Source organism: Blennius ocellaris (assembly GCF_963422515.1).
Source record: "Blennius ocellaris genome assembly, chromosome: 13".
NCBI lineage: Eukaryota > Metazoa > Chordata > Actinopteri > Blenniiformes > Blenniidae > Blennius > Blennius ocellaris.
In genome coordinates, this window is record NC_137662.1 from 235,641 (window position 1) to 260,672 (window position 25,032).

General features: G+C 48.1%; 1 protein-coding gene across 2 annotated transcripts in view; it reads right to left on the bottom strand.

Annotated features, from left to right (window-relative positions):
• The window catches only part of hspa12a (heat shock protein 12A), a 53,431-nt gene extending 29,769 nt beyond the window's left edge, over positions 1-23,662 (bottom strand). For both annotated transcript variants that reach the window (XM_080507806.1, XM_080507805.1), the window contains exon 1: positions 23,495-23,662. In XM_080507806.1, coding sequence (XP_080363932.1) covers positions 23,495-23,534 — 40 coding nt within the window. In that variant the 5' untranslated portion in view covers positions 23,535-23,662. The remainder of the gene's footprint in view (positions 1-23,494) is intronic.
• Between the last annotated feature and the right edge of the window lie 1,370 nt (positions 23,663-25,032).

A 25,032-nucleotide genomic window follows, 5' to 3' on the forward strand; every position in this document is an offset into this window, starting at 1 on the left:
ACCCATAATACACTTTGCCAGGCAATTACGGTGCAGAATTACAGACCACCTGTGGCTAGACTCCATCTAGCCGCCTCTCTGCCGCCCCCGTAGCCCACTCCCAAAATCACCTCCGCACCCTGGACTTTCATTCTCAACAAGCGCCGTAAAAACCCAATCACCATTTGAAAGGTAGAGTGATTGTAATCTTGTAATAACTAATCTCTCAAGTGACGCTGGATTGACTCAGCCTTTCTCTCCATTGTGCCGATTGTTTTCCTGTGTGCAAAAAGAAAAGTCTTCAGTCTCTGAACAGCGGCGGTGTTGTGGACCGAGTCCGCAACACTCAGCCTCACACAGCGAGGAATAAAGGCTGAAATCCCACCGAGCGGCGTAAACTACAGGTTTACTAACCGGAGGCTCTTTGCTCTGCAGCTACATGCTTAGAGATGAAAGGTCCATTCAAATCCCCAGAATGGGCTCAGAAAGTCTTCTTCAATCTCGTGCGTGTGTGTGTGTGTGTGTGTGTGTGTGTGTGTGTGTGTGTGTGTGTGTGTGTGTGTGTGTGTGTGTGTGTGTGTGTGTGTGTGTGTGTGTGTGTGTGTGTGTGTGTGAGATGGAGCCGCCCGGCCTTGTGTGGCTCAGAATGTAAAGTAAAGATGGGAAAATGTATTTAATTTAGAATAAAATCTACGTTAAATGGTTCATTCTGAATCATTCCCAACGGCTTGATTCTACATTGTGCCTGACATGTTTACGGAAGCCTCCCGTTTCCTTTCTTGCTTTGTTTAAATCAGGGGTGTCCAACACTGGTCCTGGAGGTCCTCAATCTAATGATGATGTCATCACCAAGGTTGTGAAAAAGCCCAATAATGAGCTCCTCATTACAACCAGGTGTGTTACAACTGGGAGGAGCTAAACCCTCTCAGGACAGGGGCCCTGGAGGACCAGAGTTGGAGACCTGTGGTTTAAATGTTCCTTCTTCTTTTTAAAAACCCATACCATAAGTACCCATACCTGTAAAGCCGCAGTTCCACCGTGCAGTCCATGGCGGGGTGGAGCGGGGGCCTACAGTATGGTAAAGCCCACCCAGACATAACTCTGTCGCGCGGTCCCACCACAGAAAGCACGGTTATAATGTAGGCTGGGTTGTGAATGTCTCGGAGACGCATCGAGCATAGAACATGGAAGTGGCCGCCAGACGCGACCGTGGCCGTGCGACTCGTTCTGTGAAACACCTTAAATTTATCCTTGTGAACATCAGCATCCAGCTCCGGCTGAAGCTCCGCCTCCTGTTACTGAGAGGAGCGTCTGTACCTCGTTGAAAGACCCGATGTTGTGTCACGCCGATGTTTCAATAAACCCAGTTCACAAAACAATCACTGAGCAAAGCACTGTATGCAAGCAGCCGCGGAGGGTTACGGCCAATGAAATATTCAAACATTGCGGGTAATTCGAGAGTGGTGATCATTGCTGACCAATCAGCAGACGGCTGCGTTGTAGCTCCGCCTTCTGAGACCCTTCCTCAGTGCCCACTACCTCAACAGAGGGATGATGGAAAATGTAACCGGTGGTTACAGTTTTTTCCATACCATCCACAATTTTTTCAGTGGGACCACGTGAAGACCCGCCCCGCCCCTCAACGCCTGGCACAGAAAGTTCAATAGAACCGCGGCTTAACAGACTCACTTCACTCCATGTACCTGTTTGTCCCCCTGTAGTTTGACGCTGCTTCTCTCTGCAGCCTAAACTGAGCAGCTCTGAAGTGTGAACTAGTTCCTCTTCTCCTCTCATGAGTTCTTAGTTCTCTGCAGGCCTCCTCTAGCTCAGTCCCAAGACCTTAGAACGTCTCAGTCACGCTGAATCACTGCTGAGGGAACAAGCATCACTCTCAATACTTGGACATTTTGGAAATGAAAGATTAGATAGATCAAAGGCCTATAGAGTTAAAAGCACCTGTGGATTCTGCAGATAGAATTCCTCAACTTCTTGGAAACAAAATTCCTCTAAATTCATCAGGATGAGTCAGAATTAAGAACCAATCAGAGGCCGTCTTTCAAAACCTATAAACCACATGGTATGAACTGACCAATCATGTTGCTCAATACAAAACCAGACATCAGTTGTGACTCATGTACCCGAGACGATAATTCACTTTAGTTTGACAAAAATACAGTGATTTAGCCAAAGTGATATGGTGACAAGTAGTGATGGACATTCTACACATATTTAGAGGATTTGAGCAACATGTCCACTTTTATTTCTGCCGGCTTCTCTGAACATTGACTGTCCAAATGACGCTGGCTGTGTCAAGGTGAAGAATGACAGGGTTAGGGTTAAAGTGAAGGTCAGGGTGAAGGTCAGAGTGAAGGTCAGGATGAAGGTCACGGTGAAGGTCAGAGTGAAGGTCAGAGTGAAGGTCAGGATGAAGGTCATGGTGAAGGTCAGAGTGAAGGTCAGGATGAAGGTCACGGTGAAGGTCAGGATGAACGTCAGGATGAAGGTCAGGGTGAAGGTCAGGGTGAAGGTCACGGTGAAGGTCAGAGTGAAGGTCAGGATGAAGGTCACGGCGAAGGTCAGAGTGAAGGTCAGGATGAAGGTCACGGCGAAGGTCAGAGTGAAGGTCAGGATGAAGGTCAGAGTGAAGGTCACGGCGAAGGTCAGAGTGAAGGTCAGGATGAACGTCAGGATGAAGGTCACGGTGAAGGTCAGGGTTGGACACACAGATCCTGGTTTTCAGTGGAAAGTGTGTAGAAAGTGTTATTGTGCCTGCAGGGAGACACTGTTTGATTGTCTGTTTCATGGGTGTCATGAGCGAACTCTATAGAGTCGGACTTGGTGGTGGAGGATGTTATCGGACTGAACTTGTAAATCCAAGAAGGTACAATGGGAGAAAACGTCTTAGAATAAAGTTGACAAATAAAAGTTGTGGGGAGGCAGTGGAGGAAACATCAGGATGTTTGCTGAAGGCTGGTTTACATCGGTATCATTTCTAAACTTGATTTTGTGTGAAACAAAGGGAGTTTTCTTGCTTTCCTGGTTTTTAATCCAGATTTATCTGGTGTGTTCTTCCTCACCTCCTGATGAACTGACATTGAAATTTAGTATGACGGACCCCGACACAGAAAACCAAACATTCCTCTTCCAAACCCCCTGCAGGCGGAGGAACCAATGTCCACCAATGGGCTTCAGGTCTCACAGACCCTGTCCCTGCTCCAACACAAGTCTGCAACCTTCACGTCTAAAATGGACAATTTTAACCACTTTACAGCAAAGAAAATCATCCTGAACCACAAACCACACAGAACCTCAAAACAAAGGCATCCCAGTGGACACACATGTAGTTTCAGAACAATTAAGAACAACTAGGAGGCGCTGGTACTTTGTTTTCAGCTTTTTAAACACGTTCAGCTGCTTTAGCTGCTCATCCCTACGATTTTTACACTTTGCTCTTTTAGCCATTTAAAGTGTTTAAACTTTTTATCAGTTTTTGCGGTTTAGATTTACTTTTTTTGGTGGGGGGTGATTAAAAACTTTAAGTGTTGATAGTTTTCGTGTTAAAATAATTATTATGATGATTATGATGAAGTCCTTTATGGCCATTTTCGCAGTTTCATTTCTTTCTCTTTTACATTTCTTTGACATTTTTTAGTTGTTTTAGTCACATTTGTGCAAATGTAATTCTTACTTTGTTAAGTGTATTAAGCCTTTTCCTGACTATCGTGTAATGGTCTCTGAATCTTTGGTTCTACCTGCTTCTGTGCCGTTTGGCTTCAACTCTCATTGTTTTCTGAGAGCTGCTATGTTTGACCAAAGCTACAGTTGATTCCACCACAGCCAGAGTGTTGGGGGGTTGCTTGTGTTGTAAGAGCACCCATTAAACCAGATTTAGTCAAAACCAGCAGGAAGATAAACACAGTGGTGTTCCTGATTCGTGGTAAGCCATGGGGTCTGTCCAAAATGTCCCTCCTCACTCCGTGTCTATCGACTTTCCTTTAACCCCAGAAGTGTTTTGTGTAGCGGCCATGATAAGGACTGTCTGAATTCTCAAGAAGCAAAGAAAAGGAGGCTCGTTGCTTCCTTTAGAACCTCCTTTAGCATAGGAAACACTGATGCTTCCTTTAGAGCCTCCTTTAGCATAGGAAACACTGATGCTTCCTTTAGAGCCTCCTTTAACATAGGAAACACTGATGCTTCCTTTAGAGCCTCCTTTAGCATAGGAAATACTGATGCTTCCTTTAAAGCCTCCTTTAGCCTAGGAACCACTGATGCTTCCTAAAGGAAGCATCATTTAGCCTAGGAAACACTTATGCTTCCTTTAGAGCCTCCTTTAACATAGGAACCACTGATGCTTCCTTTAGAGCCTCCTTTAGCATAGGAAACACTGATGCTTCCTTTAGAGCCTCCTTTAGCCAAGGGACCACTGATGCTTCCTTTAGAGCCTCCTTTAGCATAGGAACCACTGATGCTTCCTTTAGAACCTCCTTTAACATAGGAACCACTGATGCTTCCTTTAGAGCCTCCTTCAGCCTAGGAACCACTGATGCTTCCTTTAGAGCCTCCTTCAGCCTAGGAAACATTGATGCTTCCTTTAGAGCCTCCTTTAGCATAGGAACTATTGGTGCTTCCTTTAGCAAAGGAGACCAGGTCATGTTGCCCCACAATTCCTAGCAGCGACAACATTTAAAGGGCCGGCTCATCGGAGCGTTCAGGAAAACCGACTGCTCTGCTCGCGGCAAAATGTGGACTGGATTTCCTAAATGGAGGCTGGTCTTAATGAGATGCAGAGTAATGAGTCAGGAAATTCATTCCACAGTTTGCAGTCAGCTTATCATGCTAGGGAAGCTATACCGACTTTTCATAACAACATGTCGCTGTTTGGATGGATTTTACACTCATAACACCGCAAGTATCAACGTGAATGTTTGTAAAGGGACAGTGAGGTGGAGGCTCTGCTGCCAGATGTCGGCGTTGTAAAACTCCAGACATCAGAACAATGAGCAGCAGCTCCTCCAGGCTGTCAGCAGGAGATTCACTCCTCCGTGAAGCTGCGTCCTCCTCCACGCTAAACTCCCTGAAAATAGTCCCAGTGGTTGGAGCTGCTTTAGAGCTGGAAACATTGTGTTGCTGCTGCGTTGATAAAGAATTTCTCCAGGGATTAATGAAATGATTCTGAGGTTTTAAAGATAGAACTAGTTTATTATGAGATGATGACGTCATGCAGACCCCCACATTGTCCACATGGAACTAAAATACTTTGTACTGCTTCCTTTTCTCACCTTCTACTAACCTCAAGTGGTCTGTAGAGAGAAAACATGTAAACATTCCTACATTTATTACTTTACTGTAGAGAGGAGTTTATTACAGCCTCATATAAAATCAACAATGATGATAATGGTGGTATTAAAGCAAACAGCTCTGATATTGGAAAAGTATCAGTATCAGCAGATCTCCACATTCTGGTATCGGGATGAGAAGTGAAAACACCTGGATCGGTGTCTCCCTAATGTTAGATGTTTATTAGTTATTTAATTTATGTTTTTATTATTTTGCTAATGTTAGAGAGAAACTGTTTCACCCAAAGATAAAAGCATGTTATAAAAATAGTCTTTTAGATAAATTAAATACAGTCTCAGTGTGTTTAGTCGACACGAATTCCGTAGTTTTCCCTGAATAAATATCCATTACAAGCTTTGGTCTTCAGGAGAAAAAGAATGCAATTAATTGCAATTAATTACAGAAAATTGATTGTGCAATTAATTAGTTAATTTGTTTGAATCGAGTGACAGCTCTGGTATGTATGTATTTAAATTTTGCTCTAAAGGCTGCTGATAGAAAAGCCTGATGCCGTCATGTGTGAGGTTCACAGCGCAGAGACAGAGACAAAGCAAAGCAGCCAATGCTCCCCACAAAAGCTCCATCACAGCCTCATTAAATTCACTGCAGAAGACTGAGAAGCACAAACACAAAAAAAAATCAGCCATCAAAGAGCCACATTCATCAGAGCAGCAGCCAAAAGAGGGCTGGGAGAGAAAACAGCATTTCTTCTTCCATCTGAGGGCTCACTGAGAGAGAGGGGACAGAGAGAGAGAGAGAGAGAGAGAGAGAGAGAGAGAGAGAGAGAGCGAGAGAGAGAGAGAGAGAGAGAGAGAGAGAGAGAGAGAGAGAGAGAGAGAGCGAGAGAGAGACATGACCCCTCCCATTCCGTCCCGGCTCACTACATCTACTTGGCTGCCAGCCCAGACTCACCATACAGGAAAACAGCCTGACAACAGCTGCAGTCACCACACACACACACACACACACACACACACACACACACACACACACACACACACACACACACGCACACACACACGCACACACACACACACGCACACACACACACACACACACGCACACACACACGCACACACACACGCACACACACAGCGTCGTGGCTTTATTTCACCACGTTGTTTGGTTGTTGCAGCTCACGGATGAAACCAAAAAGTGCAGCTGAAAAGTTAAGTCATTGGGTTCTGTTTTGGGACTCTGTGTTCTTTATTGCTCCCTCTTGGGGAAATCATTTCAGGGAGCCACGGTGGTGGCCTCTCAGCTGTGGGGGTTCAACCCTCAGAACCCCAGCCTCTGACCTCTGGGTCACCTCCACTCCTGTCACACAGAAAGGACCAGTTCCTGCTTCATGTGGATTATCAAGAGTCTTTTTCTAGTCGTGGCTGATGTCACTTTCTATAAAAGTTCCTCTGCACACCTTGTAGGTGAGCTCAGATCTGCTACCTGTCATTCACCGCCTCCACATCCAGGGCCAGAGGCAGCGCTTGTTTCCCCAGTTGACCTCATGTAGAGAAAATGTCTGATTGGACTGTTTCAGCACACATTCTAAACGACGGAGCAAGTGAGGGAGAAAAACCACTTTCTCCTTCTGGGGGCTCATGCAGGCTGTGGAGACACAGATTACTGTTATAAAGAGAAGGTCCTGGTTCAAATGCTAGTATTGTATATGGTCACACCGGCCAGGACTTCCTCTGTGGAGTTTGCATGTTGTCCCCATGTGGGTTTCCTCTGTACAGTACGCATCCTCTTCTTCTATGGGACAGGGTGAGAAGGACACATGTGTTAAGATGTAGTGATGCCTGAAGGGAGCTGTCAGATGAAGAACAAGAAGTATTTCCCTGATCAGTGTTTTGACATGAAGACGGTCCTTTCCTCTCCCTGCCAGATATCTGAGGATCCTTCATTTGTTATCCTGAATCAAGAGACCTGTATGTAGCGTTGCTCATGTCTGTCTTGCATCCCTGACACTGCAGCCTCAGGTGTTTCAGCACTGATCAGTGCAGGCAGGTCCTGACGGAGAGCTTTTGTGACCTTCAGCGTGTTGAAAGTGCTGAGGCAGAGTCGTGACCGTCAATAAACCTATACCTGAACAGATTGTGCTGAGCGGACGGAAAGCAGAAGTCAGTCTCAGTCCCAATCACTGAATCCTGACAGACGAGTTCTGTGGCGAGTGAAGCAGTGAGACAGACCTCCACACAGTGCAGCCTCAATCATGGACCAACATGGAAACCTTCCACAGCCCACACACTCTTTAAAGAGTGAGATGTGACTGATATCAACTGCACACACACACACACACACACACACACACACACACACACACACACACACACACACACACACACACACACACACACACACACACACACACACACACACACACACACACACACACACACACACACACACACACACACACACACGAGACTAAAGGAAAAAGCTGTCTGCTTAAAAATGGGTCCAAGAAGAGAAACAAGACACCAACATCGTACACGTCTCAATTTAACAACAATAATAATGCATTAGTTTTATATAGCACTTTTCTTGGCACTCAAAGACGCTTTACATTGCATTATTATTTCACTCCATGCTGGATGGTGGTGAACTACGTCTGTAGCCACAGCTGCCCAGGGGCAGACTGACGGAAGTAAGACTGCCATTTTGTCCCTCCAACCACCACCAACTATTCACTCTCACACTGCACAGGCAGTTCGTGGTTCAGTGTCTCGCCCAAGGACACTTTGGCACGTGGGCAGGCAGAGATGGTAACCAAACCTGCAACCTTCCGATTGGGAGACAACCGCTCTACCAAGCGAGCCATTCCGCCCCAATTGACCTTGAATTTCATTCCCACAGTGAATTCAATGATTACATTTCCACTCTCATCAAGGTCTTGTCAGATTATCGTGGTCTGCAGTGCTCATGAAGCATCGTACCGTTGTGTACGATGATGGTCATCAGGTCACCTGTGCAAGCTCCACTGAACTCTTTACTTCCATCTTGCAGTACATGATCCAAACAGAAAGAGACTTTCTGCCGAGAAGGTTTAAAAGACACCAGCGATGCATTGTCCACAGTAACGACACAGACGTAGCTACAGAACAATACACATGATGTGTGACCGACTCCTGAAGAGGTCCCACTCAGAGGAACTCTCTCCTGAACAATAGATTTCCTTCCTGTATGTCAGTACTGGAAAAGCTGATAACACCAAACACTCCAGTCATTGGGCCAAAGCAGTGCAGACCTCTCCTGAAGCAGAACGCACCAGAATAGATCACTATTGTGTCCACATCTCTGTCAACGCATCGTCATTGCAAGCAGCAGCACATCTGGCCTCCAGCAGGCTGGCTCTTCTTAGCCTGGGTATGCATATTTAAAGAGCCAATGAATTATTGAAGAGTTGGGAGGTATTCACAGCTCACATGGTGTGGACACAGAGTGTGTGTCTGAATATTCTACTTCCTGTTGAATAGTGCCTCATCATCCTGCTGCCTCACCTCCACAATCCAACAGTTCACAGGGCTGAACCTTCAACTCTCAGAGCATCTCTGCTACATCTGAGGCCTTGCTGGCCATGTGGGTTCTGTGGTATTGATATAGTAATACTTTGGTGTAACTGATTAGAAAATTGATTATTATAGTAATGATATCATTCATCAAACACAAAATAAAGGCACACATAGGTTAACATACTTCAAGGTTTAGTGCCCCACCCCCTTTAGTCCCTTCACATCATGTAACCAGAGGTGTTGTGACTCCAGTTAACCTTTTTAAACCTGCTAACAGTTCAGTGTGCGACTCGCAGGATACGTCTGAAATGTACCTCCTGTCTCCTTACTTATGGACTATTAACACCTGGATGACATCATGGGGTTAAGGAAAGGTGTTAGGAGGCTTCCTAAAGGAGTTAGTGAGGCAGGTGAGGCATATCAAGATGCTGAGTTGACAGCATGAATATTGCACAGCTGTTCCTTGTGCTTTTTACGTGATTTATGTACCTTAATGTACTGCTGCTTGTCTTGACCAGGGCACTCTTGAAAAAGAGATTTAAAGGTGTACAGGAGGATGTTATACTTCCGGGTGGATCATCAAGACTATTGGTCCTCCCAACTGTCAATCATTCTGGTGATATATTACGTAAGGCCGTCGTACGTGCTCGTCTCTAGGTAGCGTGGATCTATTAGTTTTCACTTTCTGCGCATGCGCGCTTCCAGGTGTCTATGGTGAGCTACGCCTTCAGCGAGCTCGCAGTTCTCACCGGGTACTTTGAAAATGGCAGAGGGTCGCAAGAGAAAACGTGTCTTGGAAGTGTATGAGAAGAAGAGAAAGGCTTCGGAAGAGAGAAACAAGACCAGAGTGTTTTTGGGAGATAGTTTCCCACGATGGCGCTGAAAGCCCAGGTTGGGCTTCCCACTGACGCTTCAGTCGCCAAGTTTCTACTCCACAGGGAAAGTTTGGCTTCTATTTGGAGAAATCCATTTCAAATCACTTCCAGTAAATATTATCTACGTCTATATTGTAACTTTCCAGGGTTGATTAGTTTATTTTGTAATTTGCATCGTCAGTAGTTATTACGGTGAGCGACGCCGACTTGTAAACAGAGCGTGCACGAGGAGAACTGGGCTCGTCACGTCTCTCGCACACGTTCTAGTAGGCGTTCCGTCTCGGGAGCAGGTACAGCGTTGCGCATGTGCATTTTTTCAAAAGGTGGAGAGGGCGGTTCTTTCCTAAAAGTTGGGAAAATCCTCCTGTACACCTTCAAGGTGAGGGTTTTCTGGTAAAATGAAGGTAAAATGAAAAAAAAGAAATAAAAGCCCCTAATGTTTTTTTCATTTAGGCAGCAGTGTTATTGAGTGTTGCTGCACAGCTCTGCTATGTGCAAACTTCAGAGCAGCAGTGAAAGGGAATTTACTTCTTTGACCAAAAAGCAAAGTGTTTATTTACATAGTTGACATGCCACAGCAACATAAGAAACACATTGCCATGTGAGTGATACTCCACATGGTCCATTTCCACCACGGAGCTGTTTGTAGAGAATGTGATCAGACAGCAGAGCCATGTTGAAATGTGCCACAATAAGACTTCCTCACTATGTTTGGTTTGCCAATAGACTGCTATTTCCTCTCTCTCTCTCTCTCTCTCTCTCTCTCTCTCTCTCTCTCTCTCTCTCTCTCTCTCTCTCTCCAACCCCCTCATTCCTGATGTCCTGTGGGGAGCACCTCCCCCATCCTGTGAAGTCCCATTCCTCTGCAGAACACCTCCCGGCCGTCTCCATTCCCCCGTCCCCTCCACCCTCTCTGTCCCCGTCTCCTCCACCCCACCCCCCACCATGTCCTCCACATGGCTCATGTCAGAGGCATGACAGAATCCTGGGAGTCGGCTCAGACAGCTCACAACACATTGAGGCACCAGCGTCTGAGCAGTTTGTTCTGGAAGGGTCAGACACAGCATAATGAAAAATAAAAAAAAACACCTGTTGAACCTTCTTTGAAAAAAAAAAAAAAATACTACATTGTCAAGGAAGTGCTTCTTAAAGCAACCAGATGTTCAGTGGATTATCACAACAGCTGCTGATCACACACGGTTATAGTGTCTCAAGTATCTTCAGACTTTGTATCAGTTGTTGATACGTCTTTGACCTCTGGATTCTACAACATCTGTGTGCTGCCTGAGACTGAACTGCAGTTGTGTTCAAGTCTATAAAGGACAACACTAAGAGGGTGTTGGTCTGTTCCAGCCGGGTCAGACGGCGAGAGAAGGTCCTTGGTTGGAGAACAGCTGCACCTCTATCTCTCCTGAGTACCAGAGGACCCACACCAGTCAGGTCAACCAGTCAGGTCACACTAGTCAGGTCACACTAGTCAGGTCACACCAGTCAGGTCACACCAGTCACGTTACAATAGCTGGGTCACACCAGTCAGGTCACATTAGTCAGGTCACACTAGTCAGGTCACACTAGTCAGGTCACACCAGTCAGGTCACACCAGTCACGTTACAATAGCTGGGTCACACCAGTCAGGTCACACCAGTCACGTTACAATAGCTGGGTCACACCAGTCAGGTCACATTAGTCAGGTCACACTAGTCAGGCTACACCAGTCAGGTCACACCAGCCAGGTCACACTAGTCAGGTCACACCAGTCAGGTCACACTAGTCAGGTCACACCAGTCAGGTCACACCAGCCAGGTCACACTAGTCAGGTCACACCAGTCAGGTCACACCAGCCAGGTCACACTAGTCAGGTCACACCAGTCAGTTCACACCAGTCAGGTCACACTAGTCAGGTCACACCAGTCAGTTCACAGCAGCCAGGTCACAGCAGTCAGGTCAACCAGTCAGGTTACAACAGCCAGGTCACACTAGTCAGTTCACACTAGTCAGGTCACACCAGTCAGGTCACACCAGTCAGTTCACACCAGCCAGGTTACAACAGTCAGGTCACACCAGTCAGGTCAACCAGTCAGGCTACAACAGCCAGGTCACACTAGTCAGGTCACACTAGTCAGGTCACACCAGTCAGGTCACAGCAGTCAGGTCAACCAGTCAGGTTACAACAGCCAGGTCACACCAGCCAGGTCACAGCAGTGAGGTCAACCAGTCAGGTTACAACAGCCAGGTCACACCAGCCAGGTCACACCAGCCAGGTCACAGCAGTCAGGTCACAGCAGTGAGGTCACACCAGCCAGGTCACACCAGTTAGGTCACACCAGTTAGGTCACACCAGTTAGGTCACACCAGTCAGGTCACAGCAGTCAGGTCAACCAGTCAGGTTACAACAGCCAGGTCACACCAGTCAGGTCACACTAGTCAGGTCACACCAGTCAGGTCACACCAGCCAGGTCACACTAGTCAGGTCACACCAGTCAGTTCACACCAGCCAGGTCACACTAGTCAGGTCACACCAGTCAGGTCACACTAGTCAGTTCACAGCAGCCAGGTCACAGCAGTCAGGTCAACCAGTCAGGTTACAACAGCCAGGTCACACTAGTCAGTTCACACTAGTCAGGTCACACCAGTCAGGTCACACCAGTCAGTTCACACCAGCCAGGTTACAACAGTCAGGTCACACCAGTCAGGTCAACCAGTCAGGCTACAACAGCCAGGTCACACTAGTCAGGTCACACCAGTCAGTTCACACCAGTCAGGTCACACTAGTCAGGTCACACCAGTCAGTTCACAGCAGCCAGGTCACAGCAGTCAGGTCAACCAGTCAGGTTACAACAGCCAGGTCACACTAGTCAGTTCACACTAGTCAGGTCACACCAGTCAGGTCACACCAGTCAGTTCACACCAGCCAGGTTACAACAGTCAGGTCACACCAGTCAGGTCAACCAGTCAGGCTACAACAGCCAGGTCACACTAGTCAGGTCACACTAGTCAGGTCACACCAGCCAGGTCACACCAGTTAGGTCACACCAGTCAGGTCACACCAGTCAGGTCACAGCAGTCAGGTCAACCAGTCAGGTTACAACAGCCAGGTCACACCAGCCAGGTCACAGCAGTGAGGTCAACCAGTCAGGTTACAACAGCCAGGTCACACCAGCCAGGTCACACCAGCCAGGTCACAGCAGTCAGGTCACACCAGCCAGGTCACACCAGTTAGGTCACACCAGTTAGGTCACACCAGTTAGGTCACACCAGTCAGGTCACAGCAGTCAGGTCAACCAGTCAGGTTACAACAGCCAGGTCACACCAGTCAGGTCACACTAGTCAGGTCACACCAGTCAGGTCACACTAGTCAGGTCAACCAGTCAGGTTACAACAGCCAGGTCACACCAGTCAGGTCACACTAGTCAGGTCACACCAGTCAGGTCAACCAGTCAGGTTACAACAGTCAGGTCACACTAGTCAGGTCACACCAGTCAGGTCACACCAGTCAGGTCACACCAGTCAGGTCAACCAGTCAGGTTACAACAGCCAGGTCACACCAGTCAGGTCACACCAGTCAGGTCAACCAGTCAGGTTACAACAGCCAGGTCACACTAGTCAGGTCACACCAGTCAGGTCAACCAGTCAGGTTACAACAGTCAGGTCACACTAGTCAGGTCACACCAGTCAGGTCACACCAGTCAGGTCACAGCAGTCAGGTCACACTAGTCAGGTCACACCAGTAAGGTCACACTAGTCCGGTCACACCAGTCAGGTCACACCAGTAAGGTCACACTAGTCAGGTCACACTAGTCAGGTCAACCAGTCAGGTCACACTAGTAAGGTCACACCAGTCAGGTCACACCAGCCAGGTCACACCAGTCAGGTCACACTAGTCAGGTCACACTAGTCAGGTCACACCAGTCAGTTCACACCAGTCAGGTCACACTAGTCAGGTCAACCAGTCAGGTCACACTAGTAAGGTCACACCAGTCAGGTCACACCAGCCAGGTCACACCAGTCAGGTCACAGCAGTCAGGTCACACTAGTCAGGTCACACTAGTCAGGTCACACCAGTCAGGTCACACTAGTCAGGTCACACCAGCCAGGTCACACTAGTCAGGTCACACCAGTCAGGTCACACCAGTCAGTTCACACCAGCCAGGTCACACCAGCCAGGTCACAGCAGTCAGGTCACAGCAGTCAGGTCACACCAGTCAGGTCAACCAGTCAGGTCACACCAGTCAGGTCACACCAGTCAGGTCACACCAGTCAGGTTACAACAGCCAGGTCACACCAGTCAGGTCACACTAGTCAGGTCACACCAGTCAGGTCAACCAGTCAGGTTACAACAGCCAGGTCACACCAGTCCGGTCACACTAGTCAGGTCACACCAGTCAGGTCACACTAGTCAGGTCACACCAGTCAGGTCACACCAGTCAGGTCACACCAGTCAGGTCAACCAGTCAGGTTACAACAGCCAGGTCACACTAGTCAGGTCACACCAGTCCGGTCACACTAGTCAGGTCACACTAGTCAGGTCACACCAGTCCGGTCACACTAGTCAGGTCACACTAGTCCGGTCACACTAGTCAGGTCACACCAGTCCGGTCACACTAGTCCGACCACACTAGTCCGGTCACACCAGTCCGGTCACACTAGTCAGGTCACACTAGTCAGGTCACACCAGTCCGGTCACACTAGTCAGGTCACACTAGTCCGGTCACACTAGTCAGGTCACACCAGTCCGGTCACACTAGTCCGACCACACTAGTCCGGTCACACCAGTCAGGTCACACTAGTCTGGTCACACTAGTCAGGTCACACTAGTCCGACCACACTAGTCCGGTCACACTAGTCCGGTCACACTAGTCAGGTCACACCAGTCCGGTCACACTAGTCAGGTCACACCAGTCCGGTCACACCAGTGAGGTCACACCAGTGAGGTCAACCAGTCAGGTTACAACAGCCAGGTCAAATTAGTCAGGTCACACTCGCTGGGTCACACTAGTCAGGTCACACTAGTCAGGTCACACCAGTAAGGTCACACTAGTCCGGTCACACCAGTCAGGTCACACCAGTAAGGTCACACTAGTCAGGTCACACTAGTCAGGTCAACCAGTCAGGTCACACTAGTAAGGTCACACCAGTCAGGTCACACCAGCCAGGTCACACCAGTCAGGTCACACTAGTCAGGTCACACTAGTCAGGTCACACCAGTCAGTTCACACCAGTCAGGTCACACTAGTCAGGTCAACCAGTCAGGTCACACTAGTAAGGTCACACCAGTCAGGTCACACCAGCCAGGTCACACCAGTCAGGTCACAGCAGTCAGGTCACACTAGTCAGGTCACACTAGTCAGGTCACACCAGTCAGGTCACACTAGTCAGGTCACACCAGCCAGGTCACACTAGTCAGGTCACACCAGTCAGGTCACACCAGTCAGTTCACACCAGCCAGGTCACACCAGCCAGGTCACAGCAGTCAGGTCACAGCAGTCAGGTCACACCAGTCAGGTCAACCAGTCAGGTCACACCAGTCAGGTCACACCAGTCAGGTCACACCAGTCAGGTTACAACAGCCAGGTCACACCAGTCAGGTCACACTAGTCAGGTCACACCAGTCAGGTCAACCAGTCAGGTTACAACAGCCAGGTCACACCAGTCCGGTCACACTAGTCAGGTCACACCAGTCAGGTCACACTAGTCAGGTCACACCAGTCAGGTCACACCAGTCAGGTCACACCAGTCAGGTCAACCAGTCAGGTTACAACAGCCAGGTCACACTAGTCAGGTCACACCAGTCCGGTCACACTAGTCAGGTCACACTAGTCAGGTCACACCAGTCCGGTCACACTAGTCAGGTCACACTAGTCCGGTCACACTAGTCAGGTCACACCAGTCCGGTCACACTAGTCCGACCACACTAGTCCGGTCACACCAGTCCGGTCACACTAGTCAGGTCACACTAGTCAGGTCACACCAGTCCGGTCACACTAGTCAGGTCACACTAGTCCGGTCACACTAGTCAGGTCACACCAGTCCGGTCACACTAGTCCGACCACACTAGTCCGGTCACACCAGTCAGGTCACACTAGTCTGGTCACACTAGTCAGGTCACACTAGTCCGACCACACTAGTCCGGTCACACTAGTCCGGTCACACTAGTCAGGTCACACCAGTCCGGTCACACTAGTCAGGTCACACCAGTCCGGTCACACCAGTGAGGTCACACCAGTGAGGTCAACCAGTCAGGTTACAACAGCCAGGTCAAATTAGTCAGGTCACACTCGCTGGGTCACACTAGTCAGGTCACACTAGTCAGGTCACACTAGTCCGGTCACACTAATCAGGTCACACTAGTCCGGTCACACTAGTCCGGTCACACTAATCAGGTCACACTAGTCAGGTCACACTAGTCAGGTCACACTAGTCAGGTCACACTAGTCAGGTCACACTAGTCAGGTCACATAGGAACTGGAGAAAAGTGAAAACTTTACACAAAAAGTCCAGAACCCGGAATCAAACCAAAGTTTTCAAGGTCTAAGATGAACCACTAAACCACCATGTCACTCTTAAACACACAGACTGCAGTGAGGGTACTCCGCCCTGATGCCCAGTTACTACACCATCATCTGCATACGTGGAGACTCATCTCTTACAATACTGAGTAAACCTACACCATGAGGAGAAACAGAGCAAGGAGCAGGCAGCTTTACTTCTTGTTGTGTGTACACACCTGTTATTGGTAGTAGATAAATAACTGGTTCGGAGATCACTGTGGAAACATACTGCTTCAGCGTTTTTAAATGTGGTCAGTTGTGTGAAAGACCTTAAGTATGACCACCATCACTTCTTTTTGACCCTTAAAGTCTTGACCAAAGGCAGAAAAGCATTCAACTGTTGAAATTAATGAAGTGGGAACCTTGGACAGGTGAGGATAGGTAGAGCACATCTGGACTGCTCACCTGCGCAGATATGCTGCATGAGCTGGATCCCATTTTACATCCAGCCAACCTCCACGGGCGCCATCATTTCAACTGTTTCATTCACAAATATCAACTCAGGAAACACTCTGCTGGGATGCTGTTTTAAACTACTCTTACTAGTAAAGTTACTACCTGGAGGGTAAAGTTACCACCAGAAGGGTAAAGTTACTACCTGGAGGGTAAAGTTACCACCAGAAGGGTAAAGTTACTACCTGGAGGATAAAGTTACCACCAGAAGGGTAAAGTTACCACCAGAAGGGTAAAGTTACCACCAGAAGGGTAAAGTTACTACCTGGAGGGTAAAGTTACCACCAGAAGGGTAAAGTTACTACCTGGAGGATAAAGTTACCACCAGAAGGGTAAAGTTACCACCAGAAGGGTAAAGTTACTACCTGGAGGGTAAAGTTACTACCTGGAGGGTAAAGTTACCACCAGAAGGGTAAAGTTACTACCTGGAGGGTAAAGTTACCACCAGAAGGGTAAAGTTACCACCAGAAGGGTAAAGTTACTACCTGGAGGGTAAAGTTACTACCAGAAGGGTACAGTTACTACCTGGAGGGTAAAGTTACCACCAGAAGGGTAAAGTTACTACCTGGAGGGTAAAGTTACCACCAGAAGGGTAAAGTTACCACCAGAAGGGTAAAGTTACTACCTGGAGGGTAAAGTTACCACCAGAAGGGTAAAGTTACCACCAGAAGGGTAAAGTTACTACCTGGAGGGTAAAGTTACCACCAGAAGGGTAAAGTTACTACCTGGAGGGTAAAGTTACCACCAGAAGGGTAAAGTTACCACCAGAAGGGTAAAGTTACTACCTGGAGGGTAAAGTTACCACCAGAAGGGTAAAGTTACTACCAGGAGGGTAAAGTTACCACCAGAAGGGTAAAGTTACTACCTGGAGGGTAAAGTTACTACCTGGAGGGTAAAGTTACTACCTGGAGGGTAAAGTTACCACCAGAAGGGTAAAGTTACTACCTGGAGGGTAAAGTTACCACCAGAAGGGTAAAGTTACTACCTGGAGGGAAAAGTTACTACCTGGAGGGTAAAGTTACTACCTGGAGGGTAAAGTTATTACCTGGAGGGTAAAGTTACTACCTGGAGGGTAAAGTTACTACCTGGAGGGTAAAGTTATTACCTGGAGGGTAAAGTTATTACCTGGAGGGTAAAGTTACCACCAGAAGGGTAAAGTTACTACCTGGAGGATAAAGTTACCACCAGAAGGGTAAAGTTACCACCAGAAGGGTAAAGTTACTACCTGGAGGGTAAAGTTACTACCTGGAGGGTAAAGTTACCACCAGAAGGGTAAAGTTACTACCTGGAGGGTAAAGTTACCACCAGAAGGGTAAAGTTACCACCAGAAGGGTAAAGTTACTACCTGGAGGGTAAAGTTACTACCAGAAGGGTAAAGTTACTACCTGGAGGGTAAAGTTACCACCAGAAGGGTAAAGTTACTACCTGGAGGGTAAAGTTACCACCAGAAGGGTAAAGTTACTACCTGGAGGGTAAAGTTACCACCAGAAGGGTAAAGTTACCACCAGAAGGGTAAAGTTACTACCTGGAGGGTAAAGTTACCACCAGAAGGGTAAAGTTACTACCTGGAGGGTAAAGTTACCACCAGAAGGGTAAAGTTACCACCAGAAGGGTAAAGTTACTACCTGGAGGGTAAAGTTACCACCAGAAGGGTAAAGTTACTACCAGGAGGGTAAAGTTACCACCAGAAGGGTAAAGTTACTACCTGGAGGGTAAAGTTACTACCTGGAGGGTAAAGTTACCACCAGAAGGGTAAAGTTACCACCAGAAGGGTAAAGTTACTACCTGGAGGGTAAAGTTACCACCAGAAGGGTAAAGTTACTACCTGGAGGGTAAAGTTATTACCTGGAGGGTAAAGTTACTACCAGGAGGGTAAAGTTACTACCTGGAGGGTAAAGTTACCACCAGGAGGGTAAAGTTACTACCAGGAGGGTAAAGTTACTACCTGGAGGGTAAAGTTACTACCTTGGGGGTAAAGTTACCACCAGAAGGGTAAAGTTACTACCAGGAGGGTAAAGTTACCACCAGAAGGGTAAAGTTACTACCTGGAGGGTAAAGTTACCACCAGAAGGGTAAAGTTACTACCAGGAGGGTAAAGTTACCACCAGAAGGGTAAAGTTACTACCTGGAGGGTAAAGTTACTACCTGGAGGGTAAAGTTACCACCAGAAGGGTAAAGTTACCACCAGAAGGGTAAAGTTACTACCTGGAGGGTAAAGTTACCACCAGAAGGGTAAAGTTACTACCTGGAGGGTAAAGTTACTACCTGGAGGGTAAAGTTATTACCTGGAGGGTAAAGTTACTACCTGGAGGGTAAAGTTACTACCAGGAGGGTAAAGTTATTACCTGGAGGGTAAAGTTACTACCTGGAGGGTAAAGTTATTACCTGGAGGGTAAAGTTACTACCAGGAGGGTAAAGTTACCACCAGGAGGGTAAAGTTACTACCAGGAGGGTAAAGTTACTACCTGGAGGGTAAAGTTACCACCAGGAGGGTAAAGTTACTACCAGGAGGGTAAAGTTACTACCTGGAGGGTAAAGTTACTACCTTGGGGGTAAAGTTACCACCAGAAGGGTAAAGTTACTACCAGGAGGGTAAAGTTATTACCTGGAGGGTAAAGTTACTACCTGGAGGGTAAAGTTACTACCTGGAGGGTAAAGTTACTACCTGGAGGATAAACTTGTGTATGGGCTTGATAATGTTGAGGTGATCTTGTTCTATATTTCTATGACTAAATGGAGGTTCAGGATATTTTCCTGTCTGCTACTAGTTATGATCATTAGTAGAGGATCATTAAACGATCAGATCTCAGTGTGACATGCACATAGTTAGATAAGGTCACAGTCACTCAGGCTCGTCTGAATAGTCATTTATTTACTGTTATAACACACATTTCTTTGTAAAGAAAATCTCCAGAGCAGCTGATGAACATATTGAGACACAATATGTTTTACTAACATTCTGAAACGTCCTGCTGCAGCAGCAGAGTCACAACTTGTTCAGGAGCTTCTCCTTCTGGGTCACATTCTGCTTCTTATTGGTTTGGTTGAACCGCGTTTCTCCATAATGTAGTGACAGATAGAATGTAAACAATGGCACATGGCATGATGAGAGGAAGCACTTCCTCCTGTAGTCTCCTTTCCTGACATGTCTCCTTAGATATGAGTAGATCCACTTCTGTCTGCTGTATTTGAGTGCGTGTCCATTGATTTATCACTGACAGGCTGAATCAATAAAACACTTGACGAACTAATAATTCCTCCTCACGTTGAGAACTGATCTACAGGAGTCAAGGATGGGTTTATTTTCAGCAGGTAAATCGGAAACGACAGCAAAGATGTGAGTGATGAGCACATGACCAGAAGAAAAGACAAAACATCAGGAGAGCATACAGATTTCCTGCTGAGTCATGAAGTACTCCAGACGGATGTGGGGCTTCTCCAGGTCCCCCCACCGGACCAACACACAGCGACACACGTCCATGTGTGTGTTTACACCCTGCTTTTATATGTGGCTGCCAACATTAGTGTTGGGAGTGGGTCTGTCTTCTTTCTGTGGAATGCTGGCTTTCCTCTGTGACACTGCCTTCAAATGACTGTGTAATATTTGGTGCTTCATAAATTTGAATTTGAATTGAATTGAATTGAAAATTGAATTAGTGTTCTCACTGTGCTGAGTGCTGACTCTCATCTCTCTGTTTATCCTCATCTCATTCTTCTCAGGTTCTTTTCAGCCTTCATTAGTACTTTTTCTCATTTATTTTGTTTCTGGGATGTATTAACGTTCATGTGTGCTGATGTGACTCAGACATAAGTAATCAAGTGTGTTTTACCCTTTTTGATTACAGCGTTCTGTGTATGTAACCCTGCTGATTGGAGGATTCTTTTTCAGTTGTAATTTGTGCTGAGTCAGCTCCTCTCTGAGGGTCACCATGAGGGTGCAGTCAGGTCCATTACATAAGCCTTGAAGACCTGCCAGGCCCACGGAGAGGTGAGCTCAGGCGGCCTCCTCTAAAGCGCTGCTCAAACACACGACACTCAACCATCAGGTGTAAAGCGCTGGCTTCCCTCACTGGACCAACCCAGCGACACAACAACAACCTGCATGTTTGAATGACAGACACTTTGTGACCATATCTTCAAACACCAAGAGCAGATTAACCCTGATGTACTGAGTCCTTGTTCTCAGCATGCATTGCAAGTCCTGCTGAGCTGCTGGTAACTGTAGAGGACACATTTTAGCAGTTTTAGCATCCTCTGTCTGTGGACACTCTGATCCTCTGATCCTCTGTCTGTGCACACTCTGATCCTGTCTGTGGACACTGATGCTCTGTCTGTGGACACTCTGATCCTCTGATCCTCTGTCTGTGGACACTCTGATCCTCTGTCTGTGGACACTCTGATCCTCTGTCTGTGGACACTCTGATCCTGTCTGTGGACACTCTGATCCTCTGTCTGTGGACACTCTGATCCTCTGTCTGTGGACACTCTGATCCTGTCTGTGGACACTCTGATCCTGTCTGTGGACACTCTGATCCTCTGTCTGTGGACACTCTGATCCTCTGTCTGTGGACACTCTGATCCTGTCTGTGGACACTCTGATCCTCTGTCTGTGGACACTCTGATCCTGTCTGTGGACACTCTGATCCTCTGTCTGTGGACACTCTGATCCTGTCTGTGGACACTCTGATCCTCTGTCTGTGGACAGTCTGATCCTGTCTGTGGACACTCTGATCCTCTGTCTGTGGACACTCTGATCCTGTCTGTGGACACTCTGATCCTCTGTCTGTGGACACTCTGATCCTGTCTGTGGACACTCTGATCCTCTGTCTGTGGACAGTCTGATCCTGTCTGTGGACACTCTGATCCTCTGTCTGTGGACACTCTGATCCTGTCTGTGGACACTCTGATCCTCTGTCTGTGGACACTCTGATCCTGTCTGTGGACAGTCTGATCTTCTGTCTGTGGACACTCTGATCCTGTCTGTGGACACTGATGCTCTGTCTGTGGACACTCTGATCCTCTGTCTGTGGACACTGATGCTCTGTCTGTGGACACTCTGATCCTCTGATCCTCTGTCTGTGGACACTCTGATCCTCTGTCTGTGGACACTCTGATCCTCTGTCTGTGGACACTCTGATCCTCTGTCTGTGGACACTCTGATCCTGTCTGTGGACACTCTGATCCTGTCTGTGGACACTCTGATCCTCTGTCTGTGGACACTCTGATCCTCTGTCTGTGGACACTCTGATCCTGTCTGTGGACACTCTGATCCTCTGTCTGTGGACACTCTGATCCTCTGTCTGTGGACAGTCTGATCCTCTGTCTGTGGACACTCTGATCCTCTGTCTGTGGACAGTCTGATCCTCTGTCTGTGGACACTCTGATCCTCTGTCTGTGGACAGTCTGATCCTCTGTCTGTGGACATGCTGATCCTGTCTGTGGACACTCTGATCCTCTGTCTGTGGACACTCTGATCCTGTCTGTGGACACTCTGATCCTCTGTCTGTGGACACTGATCCTCTGTCTGTGGACACTCTGATCCTCTGTCTGTGGACACTCTGATCCTCTGTCTGTGGACACTCTGATCCTGTCTGTGGACACTCTGATCCTCTGTCTGTGGACACTGATCCTCTGTCTGTGGACACTCTGATCCTCTGTCTGTGGACACTGATCCTCTGTCTGTGGACAGTCTGATCCTGTAAAATGTACATTACATGTTTCTCGGAGGCGCTTAAGTAAGAAAAATGTCTGAAGCTATGTTGAGGTTATTAGGCTTTATTTTCACAGGTGTGGTCAGATTGGAGAGGATGAGCTCATGATATTCTGAGCCTGAAAAAGGTACCAAGTATTACTGATGGACAGTTTCTCATCAGGTCAAATATCATAAAAATATATCATCAACCCCCCTTTAGAACTGAGCTTTTCTACAGCAGCACATCATGAGTGGTGCTTTTCATGAGCAGGGATGGAGGAAGAGGAGCAGCAGATGGAGGGGGAGGAGGAACAGGAGGAGGAAGAGGAGGAGGAACTGGAGGAACAGGAAGCAGAGGAGCAGGAGGAAGAGGAACAGGAGGAGCAGGAGGAAGACAAGGAGGGGAACAGAAGGAGGAGGAAGAGGAGGAGGAAGAGGAGAAAGAGGAAGAGGAGAAGCGGGAGAAAGAGGAGAAGCAAGAGGAAGAGGAGGAGCAGGAGGAAGAGGAACAGGAGGAGCAGGAGGAAGACAAGGAGGGGAACAGAAGGAGGAGGAAGAGGAGGAGGAAGAGGAGAAAGAGGAAGAGGAGAAGCGGGAGAAAGAGGAGAAGCAAGAGGAAGAGGAGGAGCAGGAGGAAGAGAAGGAGGAGGTGTGGTGTGGTGTGGTGGGGGGGGGGGGGGGGGGCGCTGCGCTACCTGAGGACGCGGCGGTGCAGACTTTTTGCTGCATTGCCTCACTGCTCCGGGGGGGCCGGGCCTTGCGCCGGGCCTTGCACCTCAGTCGGGGCACACAGCTCAGGCTGGGTAATAAAACTTTTGGTGTCGCCATGTTCCGGAGGGGCTTGCCGCTGCGTGCAGGCCGGCCCGGCTGGAAGCTCTGCACTGCGGCTCCAGCCGTCACACTGCCTCCGTTCTGTCCGTGCGGAGCCGCTGCCCATTGATTTACACCCAAACCCACCATCATGCAGCCGATCCGAGCCCCCAGATGCACTTTAACCCGGCCGACCGTGACGCGGAGCGGCGTCCCACCCGCGGACACTGCGGACGTGAGCGCCGCGCATTGATTACAAGTCGAGCTGAGAACTCCAGCAGGACCCACCTGTGATGAGATTGTCCGTGGCCGTGTCTTTCTCAGTCATCCTCTCTCGCAGTTTCACCTCCTCCCGAGCCTTCTCTCCGATGCAGCCACACCAAGCAATCTTCCTGCCTTACCGGTAACCGCGAGCGCAGGAAGAGGGTCGAAACATCCAGGAGCAGCCGCTCACTGCGCCGCCGTGCGCCTCACTGTGTGCCTCTGCTTCCAGGCAGGAGGCGCCAGGACAGCACGTGGAGAATGGAGGTTAGTGCAGGAGGAGGAGGAGGAGGAGGAGGAGGAGGAGGAAGATGTGGAGCCCCGCACTGACTGCTGCTGTCGTTGCTGCAGCTGCTCTCCGTGCGTCCCGGGCCGGCCCCTCCCTGTACCGCTGGAACTGGAGGAGGAGGAGCAGGAGGAGTGACGATGATGAGGATGATGAAGAGGAGGAGGAGGAGGAGGAGGACGAGAGTGATGATGACGATGAAAAGGAGGAGGGTGATGATGATGATGATGATGATGATGATGATGAAGATGAGGAGGATAGTGATGATGATAGTTATGATGAGGAGGAGGATAGTGATGAGGATGAGGAGGATGGTGGTGATGATGAAAATGAGGAGGATGATGATGAAGATGAGGAGGATAGTGATGGTAGTTATGATGAGGAGGAGGATAGTGTTGAGGATGAGGAGGATAGTGATGAGGATGAAGAGGATAGTGATTATGATAGTTATGATGAGGAGGAGGATAGTGAGGAGGATGAGGAGGATAGTGAGGAGGAGGAGGATAGTGATGATGATGATGATGAGGATAGTGATGAGGATGAGGAGGATAGTGATGAGGATGAGGAGGATAGTGATGATGATGAGGAGAATAGTGATGATGATGAAGATGAGAAGGATAGTGATGAAGATGAGGAGGATAGTGAGGAGTAGGAGGATAGTGATGATGAGGATGAGGATAATGAGGAGGATAGTGATGAGGACGAGGAGGATAGTGATGATGATGAGGAGAATAGTGATGATGATGAAGATGGGAAGGATAGTGATGAGGATGAGGAGAATAGTGATGATGATGAGGAGGATAGTGATGATGATGATGAGGAGGGTAATGATGAGGATAGTGATGATGAGGAGGATAGTGATGATGATGAGGATGAGGAGGACAGTGATGATGATGATGAGGATAGTGATGATGAGGAGGATAGTGATGATGATGAGGATGAGGAGGACAGTGATGATGATGATGGGGATAGTGATGATTAGGAAGAGGACAGTGACAATCATGATGATGAAGAGGAGTAGGAGGAGGATGGTGATACGAGGAGGGGGATGATGATAAGGATGAAGATGATGACGATGAAGAGGATTATAAGGATGACGATGATGGTGATGAGAAGGAGGATGGTGAGGATGATGATGTGGTGTCTGAGTTATGCACCACCTTTTATTCATCACAGAGACACAACAGAGTGAGTGGCCCTCAGTCTCATGACCTTTATTGTTGTTGTTGAAGGAATTACATGTTTATTTCTAAACTGTTGATGTTGAGGGGTTGGTGGG